This window comes from Salmo trutta, chromosome 37, assembly GCF_901001165.1.
Source record: "Salmo trutta chromosome 37, fSalTru1.1, whole genome shotgun sequence".
NCBI classification, from domain to species: Eukaryota; Metazoa; Chordata; class Actinopteri; order Salmoniformes; family Salmonidae; genus Salmo; species Salmo trutta.
The window spans coordinates 22,317,177-22,341,406 of NC_042993.1; the positions used below are offsets into that span (position 1 = coordinate 22,317,177).

The following is a 24,230-nucleotide window of genomic DNA, read 5'->3' on the forward strand; positions in this document are numbered from 1 at the left end:
GCTTTAAAACTGCAAAATGTTCTCTCAACCTCATGACAACATGTGTACAATAGCATTATAAAACTGCAAATGTTTCTCTCTGAACCATGGCTTATTTCCCCTGGAGGTCGGTGGACCAGGGCCCCAAATGCGGTAGTCCGGCCCTGTGTGTGAGGCAGAAGAGAAGAGGTGTGAGGCAATAGAGTTGACATACAGACATACTGTAGGTTATTTTTATTTTTCCATAGCAACTACCCTGATTTAACAAAGTGTTAGAGAAGTGTTTTATGACTCAAACCGTAGCATAGATTGGCAGACACCATTAAGCGTACAGCATGTCACTGTATTGTAGAGGCTGTTGCTGAGAAGGGTTGTGTTGCATCGTGTCCAAAATGTTGACCGCATCAAACAGATTTCCTGAGGTTCAAAAACATTTTTAAAGAAACAGACATCCAAAAGTGCTATATCAAGTTAAAAACAGGTCAAGTTCAATAAATTACTTTTGGTCTTTTATCGTTTGACATAAAAGTTGAACTAGTGGCCAGTTGATAAACTTTGACCAGGGATGGGCAACTTTGATCGCGGTTCTGCGTACCCACATCCATACTCACACGTGCAGTCAGAGCCAGCCCTAGCCTTTTGGGAGCCATAAGTGACATTTTGTTGGGGCCCTAAGTGACATTTTTTGCCATAGGGTGGAGACAAATGTTTGCAGTTTTTAATATGATATCAGAGTGAAAGTGACTAATAAAATCAATGGGGGCTCCCCGGTTCTGTAATTCGACCATGAATACTACTAGTTTAGATAACTGGCTAGACTAATTTACCAATCCAATTTTTTTTTTGATGACATGGGCTAAATGAGTGACTGACATAAGAGAAAAACAGCTGATGTTTTTCAACAGTAAGCTGAGACCCCGACTGAGTTTAAAATATAATTTTTTTTAGGTTGGTCCGTGGGCCTACAAAAATGGGCCTCTAGTTGCCCATCCCTGACTTAGACACGAGTGCTTTTGTCAGTTGTTAATCATTGGTCATCAAAGTGTTTAGCTGAGGTTGTTTTTGTTTTCTGATGGTCCACTAAAGATTTCTGTCACGTTCGTCGTATGGAGGGGACCAAAACGCAGCGGGAATGTAAGTGCTCATCTTCTTCTTTATTTATAAAGAAACGTGATACAAAACACAAACAAAACAACAACGAAAAACCAGTCTCGTAAGGACAAAATGACTATACAGAGAAACAATTACCCACAAATCCCATGACAAAAACTCCTCTATTAAATAGGTCCTTCAATTAGAGGCAACGAGGAACAGCTGCCTCCAATTGAAGGTCAACCCAATAAACTGCGCATAGAAATAGAACAAATAGAACGAACATAGAAATACACTAACAAGAACATAAACCAAAACACCCTGAAACACCCTAAACAAACACCCCCTGCCACGCCCTGACCAAACTATAATAACAAACAACCCCTTTTACTGGTCAGGACGGGACAATTTCAAAGGCTTGTGACCTCTTGGCCTTGTTGTGTATGTGTAAAAGCTGAGTGTTATGTCTGGCAGTGTCATGAGAAGATCAGCCGAGGATGATACACATCATCTAGAATACTTCACTCAAGTTGAGGTTCCCACAATTCTCTGATCCCAAAGCAAGACAGAAGTTGAGTTAAAGAGCCAACCTGAAGAAAATTAGAAAACACCATTAAGCATATGTCACTGAATTGAAGAGGCTGTGTTGAATCGCATCCAAAATGTTTACGTCTGTGCTTTTCCGAGAACATTCGGCAAAACGAAAGCATCAAACAGATCTGCTGAGATCCAATAACAATTTTAACTTGTCTGCCAAAGGAAGACAAAAGAAGCAGACACCCAAAAGTTAAAGGTGTCTTTTTTTCTCTCAGGGCAAAGGTCAAAGTTCAAGAACTCATACTTCATTCGCATGAATCCTACAGAAGACAGCACACCCTGCAGCTCCAAGCTCACTCAGCAAAATACAGCCTTCCGAGAAGTAACTCCCCAAAAGACGAACCCCTCCTCTTTCCTTCCATATCATCCCTTTGTCACGCAAATCCTAAAACAGCCATCAACAGCATATGAGCTGCCAATGTTCCAGTGTGTGAGGATTGAGACTTGTGGTTCGGTACCACCCTTAATGTACAAAGCCCCACTGTAAACACCCCCAAAATGTGTCATGTTCAAGAAACAATAAAAGATGTAATGGATAAATGCGAGAAATTGACCAAATCAACAGATATGCACCACATATATTTCTGATTTGCAAAAAAACGTTAATGTTTCGGAAGGTATGAATTTGAAAGATTGGGTGTGGGGTTGTTCCATCAAGTTTCTATTCTCCCAATGGGTTGTTGATGGTGCCTACTCCCTTTGCCCCCACACCCATCCACCCAACATGTGGCATTACAGTGTCTAGGGAGTGTGTGCCAGCCTAGCTGTGGTCGAAGGAGCCGAATCTGTCATGCGCACCATGAAGAAATCCCAGATGCAAAGGATTATGGGTTTTAAATCCAGTTTACAGTAACTGTGTTTTAATGGAGGGTAGAGGGGGGAGAGTGGCTGGGGGCTAATGCTGCAGAGTCGGGACTATAGGCTGTGGTTAGAGTGACACATCAAGCTCTCCATTTTATTCACTCCAGCTGGCAATGCCTGTCAGTGCCAGTTTGAGAGCACTTTTATGGATTTGTTATTCTTACAGTTCACATGTAAATTGATGACACAAAGTCTAAAGCTTGAAATAGTTATATTTTTCCTAAAAAGGCTCTTGATACCACTAATCAGGGGAATTGATAATCAGAAGCGTTCAGCGAATTATATCGTATTGACAAGTTTTGGTTGTTACGTTGCCTAAGTGATATGCATTGAAAATCATATATGATTTAGCTGAAGCTTTTTTAAATCATATTTTCTGAATAATGTTCAACTACAATCTATCATGAAAACAGTGCAGCTGGTGACATTGACCTTTGATTGGTTGTTGTTACCTTATAAGTATCATAGAATCATATATAGGAGTTGGCTGTTGAATGGATATCGACCTCATTACAAAGGGTTGACGCTTAACCCATCGTTTTTGCGCAGTGCACACATGGCGAATGCAATACTGAAGTGAATAAACTGTTTTCCTGTGTTATTTTTCTCTCTTTGGCTTCAATAATTTGGAACATTTGGACATTTAGAAATGGTATTCATATTATTGATCATGTAACACTATTATAGCATTTTACAATGCCAGGAGATTCCCAGGAGTAACTTTGAGAAATTACTGTGAACTTGAGACTTCATATTGTGTAGCTTAGTTTCTTAGTCTGGTTTAGATATTGCACCCCTCTACATGAAAATCGAGTTGTCCTTGGCTTCCCTCTCTCCTTCTCCCTCCTTTCCTCCCTCTGTCTTTCTCTCTCTCTCTCTCTCTCTCTCTCTCTCTCTCTCTCTGTCTCTGTCTCTTTTCTCCTTTTCTATTTTCCCTTTCTCTCTCTCGTTCTGTCACCAATCCACACCAATGCGTTTTTCTCTCAATTTTATTTTCCTTTACAACGCTCTGTTCCAAAGAGTGACTAATATTTTCTACCTCAATTAACATTTCAACCCCAAAGAGAGAGAGGAGTAGAGGGTAGGGAAAAAGGCAAGCGACATTTTAAATATTAACTAATCTTATCAAATTCATCTTATTGGAAAATTGGTGGACTGAATAAAGGATTGGACCCCATCTTCCAATCCACACCAATGCGTTTTTCTCTCAATTTTATTTTCCTTTACAACGCTCTGTTCCAAAGAGTGACTAATATTTTCTACCTCAATTAACATTTCAACCCCAAAGAGAGAGAGGAGTAGAGGGTAGGGAAAAAGGCAAGCGACATTTAAATAGTGCCATGTGCAGTGTCTAGAATTTCACCATTTACTGACAGAATAAAAAAAGTCTCTACTCTTATTTAAGGAGCTTGTTATCCAATAGCGACCATTAAGACCCCACCCCACTCAGAACTGGATTGTCTTGGAAGACAAGAAGCTTTAGGATGCTCAGTAAATGTGAATGAATCGCTATAGCATGCATATTGCATGGTTCAAATGATGGTAGAAATAAGCATGGAGTTTGAGTAAATATATGTGAGTAGCCTCCAGAGCTGTCATTAAATGAAAACTGTGAATGCAATTGTTTCAGATGTGTGAAACCAAATCAAATGTTTTTCCTTAGTCTCATTTCTGAGGCTCTTGCAAGACTCATGACTGAAATTGAATGGTAACAACATGCATAAGAGTGTCTCGGTTTTGCAAGATTAATGTGACACAAGTACATCTGTTTTCATTTGGGCCTTGTTTTCATTGAAATCCCTGTGCAGTTCTAGAAAGAGCATCGTGGGGCCCTTTTAAACATTAGGGCATTCTCCAGTTGGTACGATCTGCACACGCCTGGGCCACTTGTTTAGTTCTGTGGCGCTTGACATTGTGAGCCAAGACAAGTCCAATGAATTAGCGAATATACTCAGATACTATAAATAGTCTCTCTGTATTCGTTTCAACGTGTGGGACTCATTTTGTGCATGGAACGTTTTAAGAACATGAAAAACAAATGAGCTATCAATGAAAGTATTAGAAAGTGTGTTTGTGTGTGTGTGTGTGTGTGTGTGTGTGTGTGTGTGTGTGTGTGTGTGTGTGTGTGTGTGTGTGTGTGTGTGTGTGTGTGTGTGTGTGTGTGTGTGTGTGTGTGTGTGTGTGTGTGTGTGTTGTACTGTGTATTCCTATCCTCTATTTTTTTTATTGGGCTGCATGAAAGTCCAGTTGAGATGGTCTGCTTTGCTCATTGAAACTAACCCAAAAGCCTTCTAGTGCAGGCTGCAGCGTTAGAGGTCCAGAACCACCTCTGTACCATTCAAGGCACATACTTCAAGTAGCTCTGGTCCAGAATACACCCTGGACCGGACTATACCCTGGACCAGAGCTAAAATATATGTAGAGCCAAGTCTGGTGCCCATCTGCACTTATCACGTGTAACATAATACATATATTTAGCCATTCATTTCAGTCAGAACTGTCTCTCTTCACGTCTGCACTCATTAAACCTACACTCTGTTTCTCAGCACTTAAGAATTCCCATGCGGTTTCAATACTTTGTCTAATGAAGCTCAATTAAAAATAAAAAAGTTAATGAAAGATATTTACTCTAGTCCAATGAAGTGGCTGCTAAAGTCGATTGCTCCTCTTAATAAAAACCATATGCCTGTTCTTATAAAATTCTGTTTTTGTGGTGCAGCTTTTTAAGGCGTTAGAGTGTGTGCCAGAATGTGTATTATCTCCTGACACAGAGAACAGGAGGGTTGTGAGCGGTGATATATCAAAAGCAGCAGATCAGTGAATGTACTTGATTTATGTTACAGGGAGCATTGTGCCAAATCAACTCATAGCTACAGCTGTAGGTTTAGGTTTAGTGTGACTCCTGTGCTGTGGCTGCAGTTTGTTACTCTGATTAGGGAAATGCTTGGGCTGAAGCCCCTAAAAGGCATCCTAGCATGGCATTGTTGAAAAACTACATCCTTACGTTGTGAGGGGAGGAAGAAACCTTGTGATTTAATTTTTTTTTTATATTTCACAATTATTTAACCAGGTAGGCAAGTTGAGAACAAGTTCTCATTTACAATTGCGACCTGGCCAAGATAAAGCAAAGCAGTTCGACACATACAACAACACAGAGTTACACATGGAGTAAAACAAACATACAGTCAATAATACAGTAGAAAAATAAGTCTATATACAATGTGAGCAAATGAGGTGAGATAAGGGAGGTAAAGGCAAAAAAGGCCATGATGGCAAAGTAAATACAATATAGCAAGTAAATCACTGGAATGGTAGATTTGTAGTGGAAGAAAGTGCAAAGCAGAAATAGAAATAATGGGGTGTAAAGGAGCAAAATAAATAAATAAATACAGTAGGGGAAGAGGTAGTTGTTTGGGCTAAATTATAGATGGGCTATGTACAGGTGCAGTGATCTGTGAGCTGCTCTGACAGCTGGTGCTTAAAGCTAGTGAGGGAGATAAGTGTTTCCAGTTTCAGAGATTGTTGTAGTTCGTTCCAGTCATTGGCAGCAGAGAACTGGAAGGATCGACGGCCAAAGGAGGAATTGGCTTTGGGGGTGACCAGAGAGATACACCTGCTGGAGCGCATGCTACAGGTGGGTGCTGCTATGGTGACCAGTGAGCTGAGATAAGGGGGGACTTTACCTAGCAGGGTCTTGTAGATGACCTGAAGCCAGTGGGTTTGGCGATGAGTATGAAGCGAGGGCCAGCCAACGAGAGCGTACAGGTCGCAGTGGTGGGTAGTATATGGGGCTTTGGTGACAAAACGGATGGCACTGTGATAGACTGCATCCAGTTTATTGAGTAGGGTATTGGAGGCTATTTTGTAAAAGACATCGCCGAAGAAGTCGAGGATCGGTAGGATGGTCAGTTTTACGAGGGTAAGTTTGGCAGCATGAGTGAAGGATGCTTTGTTGCGAAGTAGGAAGCCAATTCTAGATTTAACTTTGGATTGGAGATGTTTGATGTGAGTCTGGAAGGAGAGCTAACAGTCTAACCAGACACCTAGGTATTTGTAGTTGTCCACATATTCTAAGTCAGAACCGTCCAGAGTAGTGATGCTGGACAGGCGGGCAGGGACGTGCAGCTATCGGTTGAAGAGCATGCATTTAGTTTTACTTGTATTTAAGAGCAGTTGGAGGCCATGGAAGGAGAGTTGTATGGCATTGAAGCTCTTCTGGAGGGTTGTTAACACAGTGTCCAAAGAAGGGCCAGAAGTATACAGAATGGTGTCGTCTGCATAGAGGTGGATCAGAGACTCACCAGCAGCAAGAGCGACATCATTCATGTATACAGAGAAAAGAGTTGGCCCAAGAATTGAACCCTGTGGCATCCCCATAGAGACTACCAGAGGCCCGGACAACAGGCCATCTGATTTGATACGTTGAACTCTATCAGAGAAGTAGTTGGTGAACCAGGCGAGGCAATCGTTTGAGAAACCAAGGCTATTGAGTCTGCCGATGAGGATGTGGTGATTGACAGAGTCGGAAGCCTTGGCCAGGTCAATGAATACGGCAGCACAGTATTGTTTCTTATCGGTGGCGGTTACGATATCGTTTAGGACCTTGGGCGTGGCTGAGGTCCACCCATGACCAGCTCTGAAACCAGATTGCATAGCGGAGAAGATGGGCTAAGTGGGCTAGACCTAGACTTATTTAAGTGCCGTTGTTCCTCTCTTTGCTTGACTGAAATAAATGCTAAATATCTCCTTTGGAATAGTCATAGAAATAATTTAATACCCCAAGCTCTTTATTTTATCCTTGTTGGTGACCTGAGAAGCTATAGTACACTAACTTTGTCAGGGGGACTTATTAGAAAAACAGAAGGGAATAAATAGCCTTGACCAATTTTATGTCAACATGAGTTCATCCTCCAAAGACTGTCCCTTTCCCACGATGAGGGGAATGGCCCTTCAGTCGACCCATGCTATAGTGTTCCTGAACTTCCCAAAATGTCCATGTGAGTTTTGGGGGAAAAAGACCACTTTCTCTGCCGCTCCCTGAGAGCCTGCTCTGGTCCCCATCACTGGGCGTTCCCCTGGGTCTGCGTTTTGATTGGATCCAGATGGTGTGAGTGTGGAAGGGGACATAGCGGAAGAGTGTGGAGTCTTCTCTCCTGCTCTGATTGATAATAGCTAGGATGGTAGCTTGAGTCGCATTCCTCCCCCCAATCCATTTCTGTCTCGCTCGCTCACTCGCTCTTTCTCGCTCTCTCTCAGATTCAGTGGTGGAAAAAGTACCCAATTGCCATACTTGAGTAAAAGTAAAGATACCTTCATAGAAAATGACTATAGAAAAAGTGAAAGTCACCCAGTAAAATACTACTTGAGTAAAAGTCTAAATATTTTTGGTTTTAAATATGCTTAACTATCAAAGGTAAATGTAATTGCTTAAATATTCTTAATAATTTCAAAATTCGTATATTAAGCAAACCAGACAGCACAATGTTTTTTATTTAATGTTTTACGGATAGCCAGGGCACACTCCAACACTCAGACTGTCACGACTTCCACCGAAGGTGGCTCCTCTCCCTGTTTGGGCGGCGCTCGGTGGTCGTCGTCACCGGTCTACTAGCTGCCACCGATCCATTTTTCCTTTTCGTTTAGTCACGTCTGATTTGATTGTTCACCTGTGTCTAGTTGTGTTTGATTAGTTGGTGTATTTAACCTCACCCTACCCATTTGCTTCGTGTGGGTTTGTTTGTGTTTTCCTGTCTTTGGGTGGTGTATATTTTGTTCATTGTTTTTAACAGGTGTTTTTCCCTAGAATATGTTCTAGTGATTTTTGTGGACTGCTATTTAGTCTGTGCCTGCTGTGTTTGATGAACTGTTAATAAATACACCTTCTCCGTATTTACTCCTCTCCTGCGCCTGACTTGTACACCCACCTCTCATAGAGGTTCCTAACACAGACATCATTTACAAACGAAGCATTTGTGTTTAGTGAGTCCATCAGATCAGAGGCAGTAGGGATGACCAGGGACCTTGATTAGTGTGTGAATTGGACCATTTTCCTGTCCTGCAAAGCATTCAAAATGTAACTAGTTTTGGGTGTCAGGGAAAATGTATGGAGAAAAGTACATACTTTTTTTTCTTTAGGAAGGTAGTGAAGTAAAAGTAAAAGTTGTCAAAAATATAAATAGTATAGTACAGATACCTCAAAAAACGACTTAAGTAGGACCTTAAAGTATTATTACTTAAGTACTTTACACCACTATTCAGATTCCTCTGTTCTAAGTTGCCATATGGGGAGAATAGGGAGCGCGACGGGGAGGGTTTGGGTAAACGGCTCAATGCTGGCCTGCTGCCTTACCTCTGCTTAGTGTTTAATGAACTCTTTTACAAGGGGTGATACTGCTTTAAACTACAGGAAGGTTTCAGATAAATGTTAATATTCTTTACATTGTGAAGTGTTTGATATCTTTGTAACTCAGATGGCGGGCTAAAAGCCGTGCCAAACAAAAAACTGACAAGTATCAGTTTAACATAGACAGTATGATTTGATGTGCTGTTTAATGAGAAAAGAAAAAAGATAGGTATTTGATTATCCCCTTTCCTGCTCATAACCTGATCCTTAATAACTAACCCTCTCCTCAAATGTTGGTCCTCATGCTTTCAATTTGTAGCCTATTATCACTGCTATTCCTCCCATGGATAGGCATTATAAATATCCTCCATAACCTTTTTCCTCCCTTTCTCTCCTCAGGACCATGCAGTCACTGCAGACCTTTACCGTCCTGGTTCTGAGCGTTCTGATTGGCCTGTCCTGGTCTCTGAACCCCAGGGATCCCAATGTGTGTAGTGTATGGGAGAGGTAAGTCAGTGTAGCTCATCTCATTTCATTGTACCAGAATAGAAGAGAGCACATTTTAGTGTGTGAAAAAGAAATAGAAGTTGCAGCAGGTTTAATTGTAGCTAACTTGTTGTTCGTTGTTGTACTTATCATTGAAGATGTAGCACTTGGCTCAAAATATGAACTTCAGGTCGTGTCAACTCTAGACCATGATGGGTCCGTTCTGTCAATGTATTATTATGTCTGATTTTGTCCTTTCATGCAGCTTCCCAACCTCAGTGAAGGAGTCGTACGCCCACCCTTATGACCAGGTGACAGAGGAACCTTGCTCTGAGCCACGCACCTCCTACAGATGCACCCGTCACAGGTAACACAGTCTGCCGACTCATTTCCTGTTTACTTCCTGGTTGTGTCCATAAGGTCAGAGGGTAACAGGAAGTATTCTCTATTTGACTTTGTGTTGGCCAGGATCACCTATAAGACAGCATACAGACAGGCGGTGAAGATGGACTACCGCCGGAGGTACCAGTGTTGCCCTGGCTACTACGAGAGCAGAGACAAATGTGTCCGTAAGTTTAACGTCATGACTTTTCTTTATTAGCATATCAAAACAAACTTAGAAGATTCACTTGGATTCATCAGTAGCATTTCAATGAATTACATTTCTACATATTTTGCCATCGATTTCTAAAATTCATACAATTTTGTGCTTGGTTGCTGAGTTGGTTACATTCTGGAGAGTTGACCTGCATGACTTACATAATATATATAATATCTCCACCAACCTTCTAGTCTACTTAAGAGTGTGTTTGTGTGTGTTTTTCATCGCTAGCCCGCTGTACTAAGGAGTGTGTCCATGGGAGATGTGTTGCTCCAGACCGCTGCCAGTGTGAGGGAGGCTGGCGTGGCGACGACTGTTCCAGTGGTGCGTTACATCAACACACACACAACACACAACACACAACACACACACACACACACACACACACACACACACACACACACACACACACACACACACACACACACACACACTGCAGGAAATGACAAGTGACCATTACTCAAAAACTGATCCTCACACACAACACTCAATCACACATAGGGCTTTCCAATGGAAACAGCAAGAGAACAAATAAACAATGATGCGTCATTGAAGTAAGTCACAGCCCAGAAAACAGTTTATTAGACCAGGAGGACACTATGTCTGACTCCCTCCCCTTCATGGCACTTGCCATTTTATGCTACATCAAGTATGTAACATCCCCAAAGTGTATACTGCATGCTTAGACCCAGGGCACGGGATGTAAATCAATATTTTCTGTATTTTGCAAGTATACACTTTTGGAATCATATGCTAAAAAATGTATAGTTTACATATTCATTAAAATAGCTTTATCTCAGCACAGGATTAATGTTTTATATTTTATTTATCCCAGAAACTCCTAGTTAATCAATGCCAGTGTTCTTCTGAACTCAACCAGGTCACTAGTACAGTGCTGAATGGAGAGCTTAACATAAGCTAGTGGAGTATGATGCCTTCAGAGGGGATGATGGGAAGGGGAAATGGAAAATGTTACCCCTCTCCCACGTTGTCTCTCTCTCCTTCTCTCTCTGGGCAAACGAGTGCTGGCCTCGGCCCCATACTGCTGAGTCCTATAATAAAGCCCACTGGCAGAATGAGAGCTGACACTTCCTGGACTAGATTCCTGTGTTTTGAGCTAGCTGTGGGAAATGAGAGAGAGGCTGAGGTTTAGCACTGAGAGCCGAGAGAAAGACAGAGGAAGAGGGAGAGAGAGAAAGACCAAGAGAGAGGGGGAGTAGGGGGGGCAGAGGCAGCGAGAGAAGTGGACAGAGAGAAATAAATACATGTATTTTAATAAGAGATTGTTGGGGAAGAGAGATTGTGATGGAATAATTCATACTGGGTGAGGTTGGGGGGTTTGGATACAGAAACGAAGACTGGTTGAGTTTTGATACTTAAGAATAGAGTAATATACTCTGGAAGGGTGTGTGAGAAAGAAGGGTATGGGGGAAAGAAGGATGTGGTTAAGTTAGATATGTGGGAGATAATGCTGTGGTTGGATGCAGACGAGATCTCCACCACCACTCGGACAATACACTTGGGGAAAGAAAGGAATTTTCCCACCATATCTTAATGCATTCCATTTACAGTACAATGGAGACTTGCCAATTTTGAAGAGTGCATCAATTGAAAAAATGTCACTTTTGAACCCTGATCAGATGTAAACAAACATATGGACAATTTATGTGAGAACAGGTCTGGGTTCTTTTATAGGTTGGGTAAGTGCAGAGGCTTGGGCACAGCCAGCTGGTCCTAGCACAGCTCTTCAAAGCCTAGGTGTCCAATCCATCACGTTTCACTCATGGCTAGCCTTGTCAGGCCTGTACGATGATAGCAGATAGTAGAAGGCTTAGTACCCTGCAGGTCCTTTACTAAATCTCCATTGGCGTCCTGGAGAACGCCTGTGTAAACATTATTGCTGCTCCAGCTGAGCTTCCCATAACTCAATGTGACACACACTCCAACTGCAGTCTCTCAGCGTCTCTCGCATGCCCACACAGGGAATGAGTAAATGTTTGATTCATTTAAACAAAGAAAAGAGAAAAAGGTCCTGTTCTGAGTTAGATTAATAAACATTTCTTTGCTATGTGGTAGTTTTCGCTCCAAACCCTAATTTGGCCATACTGTACCCTCCATTTAATCTGTCAGAGAAGTTCTGCTTGAAACTGTGACACGGTACATACTGTATGTGACTGAAGGAAAGAGAGGTGGGTGGAAGATCTCATTATAAACTACATAGAAAAGGTACAGTTGCTGTAGAAAATGTGTGCGCTTGCTTCAGCTGTCTAAAAGCATTTCTCATAGTGGAAGAAGTAGTAGTTTTTACTGCAGTAGTAATTGTGACCGAAGCAAGCACACTAGAATCCCTATAGAACAGTAGGATTTGTTTGTGATCATTCACACTATGTCATTCCCCACAAACCTCAATGAGGCAAGTATCAATCCATCATTGAATGGTTGTCATCATGATAGTAAGTGAGATCATCACTGGTGTGCAAAGCATCAGTTACATCACCTGTATTGGATATCTTTTTTTCCTTTGAATAGGGTTTGTGCCCCAGTCAGTCTGCGTTATTGATGAGACATTGGAGGGGTCCGTGTGTGTCCATGTGGGATCCTGGTTCTCATGGAGTCAGGAATGATCCCCCCTGACGCTCCTTAACTCTGATTGAAATCCAAACCCTGTGCGAATCACCGGTTGGCGATAACCACCGGAGCATCCCGAAAGGCCGCTGTAAAATTCCCAATTTTAACCTCATCCATTTTGTTGGCTCCATGCAAATCGCCCTGTCAATCGTGAATCACAAGTCGGTAACACGAGATTCTGGAGCTATTAGGGCTAGAGTTGGACATAGACTATGTCTCTGTTTGTTGGAAATTCATGACTATACATGGATAGATATATTGTCCCTGGGGGAGTGATCTTTAACATTGTCGTCTACTCAGGTTCCTGTGCTGTTGTTGTTGGTTTGAAACATGACAGTCCCAGTGGTCCGAATTGAATTGGATTTGTTTTTGTTCATGTGCATTGCAATGGAATCACATATAGTATACAGTGTAACACCATACAACTACATCAGGTTAAGTTAATATAAAGAAAACCTTTTCAGAGATATCAGATGGAAAACGTTGTACACTGGTCCACTAGTCCACTGGTTTATGCATACATTTATATGATTACATACATTTTGTTGTATGGGGTTTCTTTTTTTATGTGTCTGTTATCATCTGTGTCTGTGTGTGTCTTCCAGCCTGCGATGACAAACACTGGGGTCCAGGTTGTGGTCAGCTGTGTAAGTGTGAGAACGGTGGCCTGTGCAATCCTGTGACCGGTGCCTGCCAGTGTCCTCCAGGCTACATTGGGCGCCGCTGCGAGGACCCCTGCCCACCAGGCACCTTTGGCAAGGGCTGTCTTCAGAAGTGCCAGTGTGGAACTGGGGGTTCCTGCGATAAAGTGACCGGAGAGTGCCTGTGTCGAGACAATTTCACCGGGACATTGTGAGTAGTAGAAGTAACACTCTCTCAAATAGGCCTACAGCTATATGTATCAATATAAAGTAAATAGTATGTTAAGGTTGGAAAGACAAAATGGAGAGGCAGTAGACTAATTGTTATACCATATCCTATGGCCTTATTCCATCCTACCAATGCAGGAAAAGAACCCCTCTTGAAACACTAGGTTAGAGCATGAGTCATTAGTTACACCCAGTGTTTTTAGATGCCCCTGAGGATGAGTAGAGAACCAGTAGGAATTAGTGGAAAGTCTTTATATGAGGCAACTGCCAATGTCAGAAAACAGCACAGCACTCTAATAGCTCAAGGGCCAACCACAAAAAATGTGTTGATCCATGACCCAGGAAACAAACTGCAAAATGTCAACAACTAGGTAGATAATCTTATGAATATGAACACTGTGTGGTTCAAAACCTGTAAAAGTTGCATATTCATTTGTTATTTTTAGTACAAGTTACGTCTTTAGCATCAAAATCATAGCGCATCTTGGATAATATCCCTGGCAACGCTCCGACATTGCTATGTTTCGCATTGATTACTTTTGTTGCACACTGGTCCACAGAACTATTTATACGTTCGGTGTTTGTCCATGCAGAGGCTCAAGGAACACGTTACCGGTCCTTCACTGATCCAGATGAACCCATATAAGATGTTTTGTCAGCTTTATTTAGCCATCATTGCCTTTGCCTTCTAGCTAAACTAAAGACAGCACAAGCTAACACAGATCTCAAAACCTTCCAAGGTCCTGACAACTACATAATGCGCTGTTCGGGCATCTGAGAAAAAATCTATTTAGGACCTTTCAACAGCTTCTTCTCTCGAAATATTCCATGATTTCTCCGGTCCGGTACACAAGTTGCTTTCTGCAAGCATGGACAACGGTAAGTGTGTAACAAATGTAACCAAGGTGAAACATGCCAACCTCATTATGTTGCTAGAGGAAATTACCCAAAATGCTATGATTTTGAAATTGTATCTTTGATTCATAATATTTAAGCAATGCGCAACTTTTAGAAGTTTTGAACCACACAGTGCTCATACAATTATCTACGTAATGATGTTGAAACTTTGCAGTTTTGTTTCCTGGGTCATGGAATGCTTTTTCTGAAGCCTTTTTTGGTGGGTGGCCCTTTGACTATAAGCACCAGTAGGCAATGTACCACTATTGATGAATTCTACTGTGTACAGTTGAGTTTTTGTTGCAAGTGCAGTCATTTTATTTGTCCTTAAACAACTTTCTCTGTATGTTTATGCACTGAATCAAAAAGAGATTCCACTAAAATGAAAAAGATAGGAACTCGTTAACTTGTACCCTACATTTCAATCTCTACACAATCTGAGTCGAGCTGCCACTCAGAGTTCTTTCCTCCATGTTCCTCAGCTGTGAGAAGGCATGCCCGAAGAGTCGATGCTCGCTGCGATGCCCGTGCCAGAACGGGGGCATTTGCCAGGGGAAAGGGATCTGTGCGTGCCCCCCTGGGTGGACGGTACGTTTCCTGAATCATACACTGACTCAAGCACAGCATCAGTCAACATGGAAATCTTTGTATTTTGAGGTTATCAATCAGATCCCAATTTTAATGTCATTGTACCATGTACGCTTTCTCTCTCTCTCTCTCTCTCTGTCTTTCTCTCTCTCCCTCAGGGTGAGGTGTGTACAGAGCGCTGTGCAGAGGGCAGGTTTGGTCCTAGCTGTGCCCAAGAGTGTGTGTGTCACAACCGGGGCCACTGCGACCCTGAGACAGGCCAGTGCCAGTGTGCCGAAGGCTTCACTGGAAACAGGTGTGTGTGTGTTTATCTAACTCGCTGCAGTAGAGACAGATACATGTGCCATATACTCAACCTGCACCCATGGTTGGGTAGAAGTTGTTTATATCATACAGTTCATGTATCTTTCATACAGGATATTAAACAGGATACATACAGTTGAAGTCAAAGTTTACATACACCTTAGCCAAATACATTTAAACTCAGTTTTTTACAATTCCTGACATTTATTCCAAGTAAAAATCCCCTGTCTTAGGTCAGTTAGGATCACCACTTTATTTTAAGAATGTGAAATGTCAGAATAATAGTAGAGAGAATGATTTATATCAGCTTTTATTTCTTTCATCACATTCCCAGTGGGTCAGATGTTTACATACATTCATTTAGTATTTGGTAGCATTGCCTTTAAATTGTTTAACTTGGGTCAAAAGTTTTGGGTAGCCTTCTACAAGCTTCCCACAGTAAGTTGGGTGAATTTTGACCCATTCCTCCTGACAGAGCTGGTGTAACTGATTCAGGTTTGTAGGCCTCCTTGCTCGCACACACTTTTTCTATTCTGCCCACAAATTTTCTATAGGATTGAGGTCAGGGCTTTGTGATGGCCACTCCAATACCTTGACTTTGTTGTCCTTAAGCCATTTTGCCACAACTTTGGAAGTATCCTTGTGGTCATTGTCCATTTGGAAGACCCATTTGCGACCAAGCTTTAACTTCCTGACTGATGTCTTGAGATGTTGCTTCAATATATCTGCGTAATTTTCCTCCCTCATGATGCCATACATTTTGTGAAGTGCACCAGTCCCTCCTGCAGCAAAGCAACCCCACAATATGATGCTGCCACCCCCATGCTTCACGGTTGGGATGGTGTTCTTCGGCTTGCAATCCTCCCCCTTTTTCCTTCAAACATAATGGTCATTATGGCCAAACAGTTCTATTTTTGTTTCATCAGACCAGAGGACATTTCTCCAAAAAGTACGATTTTTGTCCCCATGTGCAGTTGCAAGCCGTAGTCTGGCTTTTTTATGGCGGTTTTGGAGCAGTGGCTTCTTCCTTGCTGAGCGGCCTTTCAGGTTATGTCGATATAGGACTCGTTTTACTGTGGATATAGATACTTTTTGTACTTTTGTCCTTTCCTGTTGTTCTGGGATTGATTTGCATTTTTCGCACCAAAGTACGTTCATCTCTAGGAGATAGAAAGCGTCTCCTTCCTGAGCGGTATGACGGCTGCGTGGTCCCATGGTGTTTCTACTTGCGTACTATTGTTTGTACAGATGAATGTGGTACCTTCAGGTGTTTGGAAATTGCTCCCAAGGATGAACCAGACGTGTGGAGGTCTACAATGCTTTTTCTGAGGTCTTGGCTGATTTCTTTTGATTGTCCCATGATGTTAAGCAAAGAGGCACTGAGTTTGAAGGTGGGCCTTGAAATACATCCACAGGTACACCTCCAATTGACTCAAATGATGTCGATTAGCCTATCAGAAGCTTCTAAAGCCAGGACATCGGTTTCTGGAATATTCCAAGCTGTTTAAAGGCACAGTCAACTTAGTGTATGTAAACTTCTGACCCACTGGAATTGTGATACAGTGAATTATAAGTGAAATAACCTGTCTGTAAACAGTTGTTGGAAAAATGACTTGTGTCATGCACAAAGTAGATGTCCTAACCAACCAAAATTTTAGTTTGTTAACAAGAAATTTGTGGAGTGGTTGAAAAACGAGGTTTAATGACTCCAACCTAAGTGTATGTAAACTTCCGACTTCAACTGTATAGAATAGCTTCTGATTCAGAGATATGTTATTCCACTTTGGTTGCGGCGCGTGTCCTGATTTGTGTGTATGTGTTGTATCTCCACAGGTGCAGTGAGGAGTGTCAGGTGGGTAGTTATGGGCGGAACTGTAAGGGTGTGTGCGACTGTGCCAACGGGGCTCGCTGCTATAACATCGACGGAGGCTGTCTGTGTGAGCCTGGCTTCAGAGGACCCCAGTGCAGAGAGAGGATGTGTAGGCACGGCACCTACGGCCTTCACTGTGAACACACCTGCCACTGCCACGACCCACACACACTCAGGTATGGATCAACAAAGGGTACACACACATACTGCCACACATAACAATTGACACACACACAGGCCCATAAGTTTTAAAATTATTTTGTTGTTTATAACTCTTAGATTCGTTTAATTGCGTATTAATTGTGCTCACCCATGTGACCATGTTCTCCTCTGTCCATTGGCTAGCTGTCACCCACTGAAAGGCGAGTGCACGTGCCAGCCAGGCTGGGCGGGGCTTTACTGCAACGAGACCTGCGCCCGTGGTTACTACGGCCATGGTTGCCTGGAGCCCTGCCTGTGTGTCAACGGAGGGGTGTGTGACAGTGTGAGCGGGCGCTGCCACTGTGCCCCTGGGTACACGGTGAGTGATTAGGACAGGAAACGCTGAATGGGGCACGGGATGGCACCGACAACAACTAAAGTATCCTTTATTTGGGTTATTTACTGAAGATAATAAACATGCATGCAGAAATGTATACTCATATTTCATATATTCTGTTTTTCTGCTGTTGTGAGCTGTTATAACTTTCTTATGTCTGTTGCGTAGGGTGCTCACTGTGAGAGTCCCTGTAAGAGTGGTACCTATGGGAAGAACTGTTCTCTGGAGTGCTCCTGCTCCAACTCAGTGGACTGCTCCCCCATTGATGGGACCTGCTTCTGCAAAGAGGGTGAGTCACCGATAAGAGACAGTCTGACTGAGAGAGAATAGTCATAATATCTCTACTCAGATGGGACAAACAAACACACAGACATACTCAACGGTGTGAGTATGTCTGTGGCTACCTTTTTGTATGAACAAGTCAGTTAGGGCGCGATTCCATCTGTGTCGCCGAAGTGTTACAGATTGCGCGATCTAAATTTAAACAGGATTTCCTATTGAGCCGACATGTGCAGCGTTTACCGTGAATGCAGTCACCGCTAACGCAGGAACACTGCCTTTAAATTTCAATCATGCTGTAACGCTGAACTTCAGCGATACAGATTGAATCAAGTCGTAGGTCTCAGAAGCATACCTGTATTTTGTTCCAAAATGGCTGCTCCTCTTTACAGAAAGACGTTTAGACAAACATACAGGCTGACAGCCACAGACATGTATGTTTCCTTTACGAAATGTCCCTCTCTGTCTCTCTCCAGGCTGGCGAGGGCGGTACTGCTCCATACCCTGTTCTAAGGACACCTGGGGCCCGGGCTGCAACGCCACGTGCCACTGCGCCAATGGGGCTTTGTGTAACCCAGCAGATGGATCCTGCACTTGCTCTCCAGGCTGGCAGGGGCCCCTGTGCGACCAACCATGCCCTGTAAGTGCCAGTATAATACTGTAGCTATAACGTTTGTTAAAAGGTAACATCATCTTAACATAACATAGGCCTAATGTGATTTTTTTTCAATGCATAGATTAGTAATGTTACTCATGCTATAATCACCGTCTTTATCGCTTTACTGTAGCTCATTCTGTGCATCCATAAGCCTATATTCTGGACTACCCCTTATCTTCAGTCCTCCTTTTCCTCAGTAAGGCTAATCTGCCAACTATGACGTATTTACAGTGTATCTTGCCAAAGTACCGTTTGCTTGACTCTGACTGTGCTGGCCAAATGGTTCAGGGATTCCCTTGACGATGCTTTCGCTGTTGGCATGTGTTTACTGTACAGATGGGCACGTTCGGGCCAGGCTGCCTGAAGAGGTGTGACTGCCTCAACGCAGACGGCTGCCAGGGTGCCAGCGGGCAGTGCCAGTGTCTGCCAGGGTGGACTGGTAAGCACCGACGCCCCCGTTGAGTTTGTGTCAGCTTGGATGTGGTCATGGAAATTAGTCAGTCCAATGTGCTCTACAGGTTTTAACCTCTCTGTCTCCTTGTCTCTGTGTCTCTCTGTCTCTGTGTCTCTGTGTCTCTCTGTCTCTGTGTCTCTCTCTCTCTCTCTCTCTGTGTCTCTGTGTCTCTCTCTCTCTCTCTGTGTCTCTCTGTCTCTCTCTCTCTCTCTGTGTGTCTCTCTCTCTCTGTGTCTCTCTGTCTGTCTTGTGTGTGCTTCTCTCTCCTAGGTGCTCGCTGTGCCCAGACATGCCCGGAGGGTACATGGGGACGTCACTGTAACCAGAGCTGCTTCTGTCAGAACAGCGCCACCTGTCTGCCACACAGTGGTGCCTGCATTTGTCGCCAAGGTTACTGGGGACCCACCTGTCAGCATAGTGAGTACAGAAAATGCTTGATATTGATGCCTATATAAATAAGTAGAAAATGTCACTCTATCACCATCAGTCTTATTCATATGCTAAGTTCTATGTCAAGTTGCTAAATTGTTATGCATCATCTTCATCATCAATCCCTCTCTTTCAGTGTGCAGTGCGGGTGTGTATGGTGACCAGTGCAGTATAACATGCCCGTCCTGTGCCCACTCCTCCTCCTGCCACCATGTCACAGGCCAGTGTGTGTGCAAACCCGGGTACACTGGAGCCCTTTGTGAACAAGGTCAGCACTAACCCATATCTCACCTATAGTCGAACTAGCATATATATATATATATACATATAGACGACCCGCAGCATCTTGGCATACTTTAGTGCTTGACATGTTGAATATTTTATGTGTGTATTATATTTAACCTTGACGTGTGTTTTGGTGTAATTCCTAGCCTGTCCAGTGGGTCTCTATGGTAAGCAGTGTACTGGAGTGTGTAGATGTGCCCACAACTCATCGTGCCACCATCAGGATGGGTCCTGCCTCTGCCCCCCAGGATGGACAGGTCCTGACTGTACTCTACGTAAGTCTGGCTCAATGAATTTTTTAAATAAAATATACTGTATCACACAAGCCTTTGCTGATTTTGAAATCAATTACAGTTTTTTTATAAAGAGTTCAAATTCATGAGTCAAACATACCCAAACTTACCCTCGTAAAACTGACCATCCTACCGATCCTCGACTTCTTCGGCGATGTCATTTACAAAATAGCCTCCAATACCCTACTCAATAAACTGGATGCAGTCTATCACAGTGCCATCCGTTTTGTCACCAAAGCCCCATATACTACCCACCACTGCGACCTGTACACTCTCGTTGGCTGGCCCTCGCTTCATACTCATCGCCAAACCCACTGGCTCCAGGTCATCTACAAGACCCCGCTAGGTAAAGTCCCCCCTTATCTCAGCTCGCTGGTCACCATAGCAGCACCCACCTGTAGCACGCGCTCCAGCAGGTATATCTCTCTGGTCACCCCCAAAGCCAATTCCTCCTTTGGCCGTCTCTCCTTCCAGTTCTCTGCTGCCACTGACTGGAACGAACTACAAACATCTCTGAAACTGGAAACACTTATCTCCCTCACTAGCTTTAAGCACCAGCTGTCAGAGCAGCTCACAGATCACTGCACCTGTACATAGCCCATCTATAATTTAGCCCAAACAACTACCTCTTCCCCTACTGTATTTATTTATTTTGCTCTTTTGCACCCCATTATTTCTATTTCTACTTTGCACTTTCTTCCACTACAAATCTACCATTCCAGTGTTTTAATTGCTATATTGTATTTACTCTGCCACCTTGGCCTTTTTTGCCTTTACCTCCCTTTCTCACCTCATTTGCTCACATTGTAAATATACTTATTTTTCTACTGTATTATTGACTGTATGTTTGTTTTACTCCATGTGTAACTCTGTGTTGTTGTATGTGTCGAACTGCTTTGCTTTATCTTGGCCAGGTCGCAATTGTAAATGAGAACTTGTTCTCAACTTGCCTACCTGGTTAAAAGAAGGTGAAATAAATAAAAAATGAGTCATACTTTGAATCTCACCCTGTGTCTCTAGAGTGCCATCCTGGGATGTTTGGCCTTAACTGTGCCCAAGTCTGCTCCTGCCCACCCAACTTCTACTGTGACCCACAGACAGGGGAGTGTGTGTGTGAATCAGGACCAGGGATCGACTGCAAAAAAGGTATGGTCTCCCCTTTATCCAATGAACAGTTACTAACCATACATCTGTTTACAAGCTAGTAATGACATACTGTTGCCCATAGCTACCAGACTATAATAGTTGTCTATTGAATCTGCAACAATCCAGTTAAATAAGACGGTAATTAAACTTTGGTTATTGTTTACCCAAGGCTGTTCAGCATGAAGCATTGTTACAGTGATGACTGGAGGGTCGGTGACGGTGATGACCCTTGTTCTCTGTGCTCCACAGAACGCTTTGTGAGTATGATGGTGCCCGTGTCCCCGGGGGAGAGGGACTCGTGGGGGGCCATCGCGGGTATCGTGGTGCTGGTCATCCTGGTGGTGCTGCTGCTGGCCCTGCTACTGCTCTACCGCCGTCGGCAGAAAGACAAGCAAGCCAACACACCGACAGTCTCCTTCTCCACCTCACGCACCGTCAACTCCGAATACGTAATACCAGGTACTGTATTGATACAGCATTGTTTTAAAAGATGTTAAAAAGCAAATGTTTGCGAACAGTTTGACCACATAATGTATCCATACTACAGCGGTTATAGTTTTTGGTTAGGATTCATACACAGTAATGTATTTTATATACAGTGCTGGTTATTGATGTCATGTCCCTTCTTGCTCCTCAGATGTTCCTCACAGCTACCACCACTACTACAACCCCAGCTATCACACACTGACTGGGGCCAGACCCCCTCTACCACACGTCCCCAACAACCAGGACCGCGCCATCAAGGCAAGTGTCATTACCGTCACCTCCGTCTCCAGTCAACTCTGTTACACCCCTGTGTCCTTTATACTGGATATGCTTGTTTGAGAGGAGCTGTATGATTTCTGATTGGTTAATATTGGTGTCTTTCAAACAGAACACCAATAACCAGCTCTTCTGTAACGTGAAGAACATGGAGAGGGAGCGAGGGCGAGGCCTGTTTGGGGTGGAGAGCAATGCCACTTTGCCTGCAGACTGGAAACACCATGAGGCTCGCAAAGAACCAGGTCCGTCTTTTTTACTGCCTGTTTCAAACTCTGCCCGTTCTTCACCAACTTTCATCCTCAGCCATTTCATCACCTGGTATTGATTTAATACCAAGACAGGCTATTTGTCTTTTATGAGTTTGCTATAAATAAAATAGATTATGCCAAATGTGTGTTTAATGTTTACAGGAGCTTTCGGCATTGACCGCAGTTATAGCTACAGTGCCAGCCTTGGGAAATATTACAACAAAGGTAGTTTTCCATGCTTCCTATATCCCCTTTCTCCTTCATTTCCAGCAATTCCAAGTTAACATGAAATATGCTTGCTTTTCTCTAGAACTACTCTAGGCAACATTTCCATCAATCCATTTTCACACCTGCCTTCCTTTTGTGGCATATTTAACATCAATAATGCCTGAACTGTCGACCCATCAGCAGATTACAAGCTACATGTGACCTGGCTGACCCAGAGCCAGTCAGCTCCTCTGTTAACTTTTTACGCTCTGCCCCTTTTTAGTGACAGAACTAAAGGACACTGCGGTGGCAGCTAGCAGCAGTTCTCTGAACAGTGAGAACCCCTACGCCACCATTAAAGACCTACCCGGCCTGCCCTTCGGCCCTCCTGAGAGCAGCTACATGGAGATGAGGACGACCGTGCCCCGTGAGAGGTCCTACACGGAGATTAGCCCTCCACCATTCACCACAGAAACATTACGTAGAGGTGGGTTACTATACTGTTGTTCAGGACCCTTCAAGATCCTTCCAATTTATATCAGTAGTATACAGGCAATATCTGGCTATGCTAGCATGTAAAACAGCAAAACAACAGACAATTCTCTATGTAAAACGTTTAGATTTCACATAGCATACTCAGAGAAAATGAATAAATGTTGGACTGTCCAAATAGACAAGGGTTTGTGGGTTGGATTGACAAATGAGATGGATGGGTTTCCGTAACACATGGTTGAATGCGCAGAACTATTTTCATGGAAATGAAACAGAGGTCATGTGAGGAAAGGGAGAGGGGAGGAAACCACAGGAGTGGATTGGAAAGTCTCAGTATGAGGGCTGGAGAATGGATTGATCATAGCAATAACCTCATTCCTATGCCAGGAGAATCATACTGTATATTTTATAGTATGATCCTGAATTTAGCATTCGCATTATTTTAGTAAACACAAGACAATCAGAAATATAAACTCCAGTAGATGGATAACAATTACAATATGTTTATTTTTCAGAGCGCAGTTCCCTTGGGCAGGTCCAAGAGCAGGAGCCCCAGAATCACTATGACCTACCTGTGAACAGCCACATCCCAGGACACTACGACCTGCCACCTGTCCGCCGCCCACCCTCTCCCACATGCAGGAGACTGCCCCAATGACACCAGCCCTACTCTGAACATCACAATCAGAAGAAAAACTTTCCTGCCACTCAAAAATGTTGGAAGGAAATTGTCTTGGGGTTATTCAAGGCTACAAAACAGCCCGTTGCACCAGTGACAGTCAGGGCAACCTGACAAAGACATTATGCCGATGCTTCTGTCAGTGGTTTTACATAGTAACACTGCCCCCTGGTGGATCAAAGTGGCATTTTCTCCACCATTTAACACTTGTGATCCAGACTCGAGGGCCAAGGCATGCGGGGATAGGCTTTGAGGATGCCAGTATCACAGTTTGAGGGCATACATGCATACATTCGAGTTTGACCAAACTTGGGATTCCTTCAAATGTTATTTTCATACTACAGATGAAAGGACTTGGCTTGGAGCACATGATTTGGCATACAAAGCTTTTGACCAGAATTGCATAAACCGGGACGGCAATCGAAAGACATTTTTATATCCCCATGATGTCAGTACAATGTCCTCTCAAACCCCTATATTCCATAGAATGTTAGCTTCCAATTCGGGGAAATCCAGAGCACATTTGTACAGCTAGCTCCTCAATGTTTTTCAATGCAATATGTTGTATATAATGTACATAAAACAGCAGAACATTGTATACACTTGTTCAGAAGTATTTTGTACTCAAGTAGCTACTTGAAATCTA

At 43.2% G+C, this 24,230-nt stretch overlaps 1 protein-coding gene across 3 annotated transcripts in view; it reads left to right on the top strand.

The window, feature by feature from the left end:
* LOC115176814 (platelet endothelial aggregation receptor 1) overlaps positions 1-24,182 on the top strand; it is a 33,953-nt gene extending 9,771 nt beyond the window's left edge. For 2 of the 3 annotated variants that reach the window (XM_029737137.1, XM_029737135.1), the window contains exons 2-23: positions 9,272-9,379; positions 9,624-9,725; positions 9,827-9,927; positions 10,191-10,283; positions 13,193-13,439; positions 14,836-14,941; positions 15,100-15,236; positions 17,078-17,290; positions 17,460-17,634; positions 17,821-17,941; positions 18,408-18,571; positions 18,926-19,028; positions 19,314-19,460; positions 19,609-19,740; positions 19,904-20,032; positions 21,071-21,196; positions 21,446-21,655; positions 21,834-21,940; positions 22,071-22,200; positions 22,369-22,431; positions 22,697-22,900; positions 23,421-24,182. In XM_029737137.1, coding sequence (XP_029592997.1) covers positions 9,276-9,379; positions 9,624-9,725; positions 9,827-9,927; positions 10,191-10,283; positions 13,193-13,439; positions 14,836-14,941; positions 15,100-15,236; positions 17,078-17,290; positions 17,460-17,634; positions 17,821-17,941; positions 18,408-18,571; positions 18,926-19,028; positions 19,314-19,460; positions 19,609-19,740; positions 19,904-20,032; positions 21,071-21,196; positions 21,446-21,655; positions 21,834-21,940; positions 22,071-22,200; positions 22,369-22,431; positions 22,697-22,900; positions 23,421-23,563 — 3,057 coding nt within the window. In that variant the 5' untranslated portion in view covers positions 9,272-9,275 and the 3' untranslated portion in view covers positions 23,564-24,182. The remainder of the gene's footprint in view (positions 1-9,271; positions 9,380-9,623; positions 9,726-9,826; positions 9,928-10,190; positions 10,284-13,192; positions 13,440-14,835; positions 14,942-15,099; positions 15,237-17,077; positions 17,291-17,459; positions 17,635-17,820; positions 17,942-18,407; positions 18,572-18,925; positions 19,029-19,313; positions 19,461-19,608; positions 19,741-19,903; positions 20,033-21,070; positions 21,197-21,445; positions 21,656-21,833; positions 21,941-22,070; positions 22,201-22,368; positions 22,432-22,696; positions 22,901-23,420) is intronic. The other variant, XM_029737136.1, reaches the window with a different exon arrangement.
* The last annotated feature ends 48 nt before the right edge of the window (positions 24,183-24,230 follow it).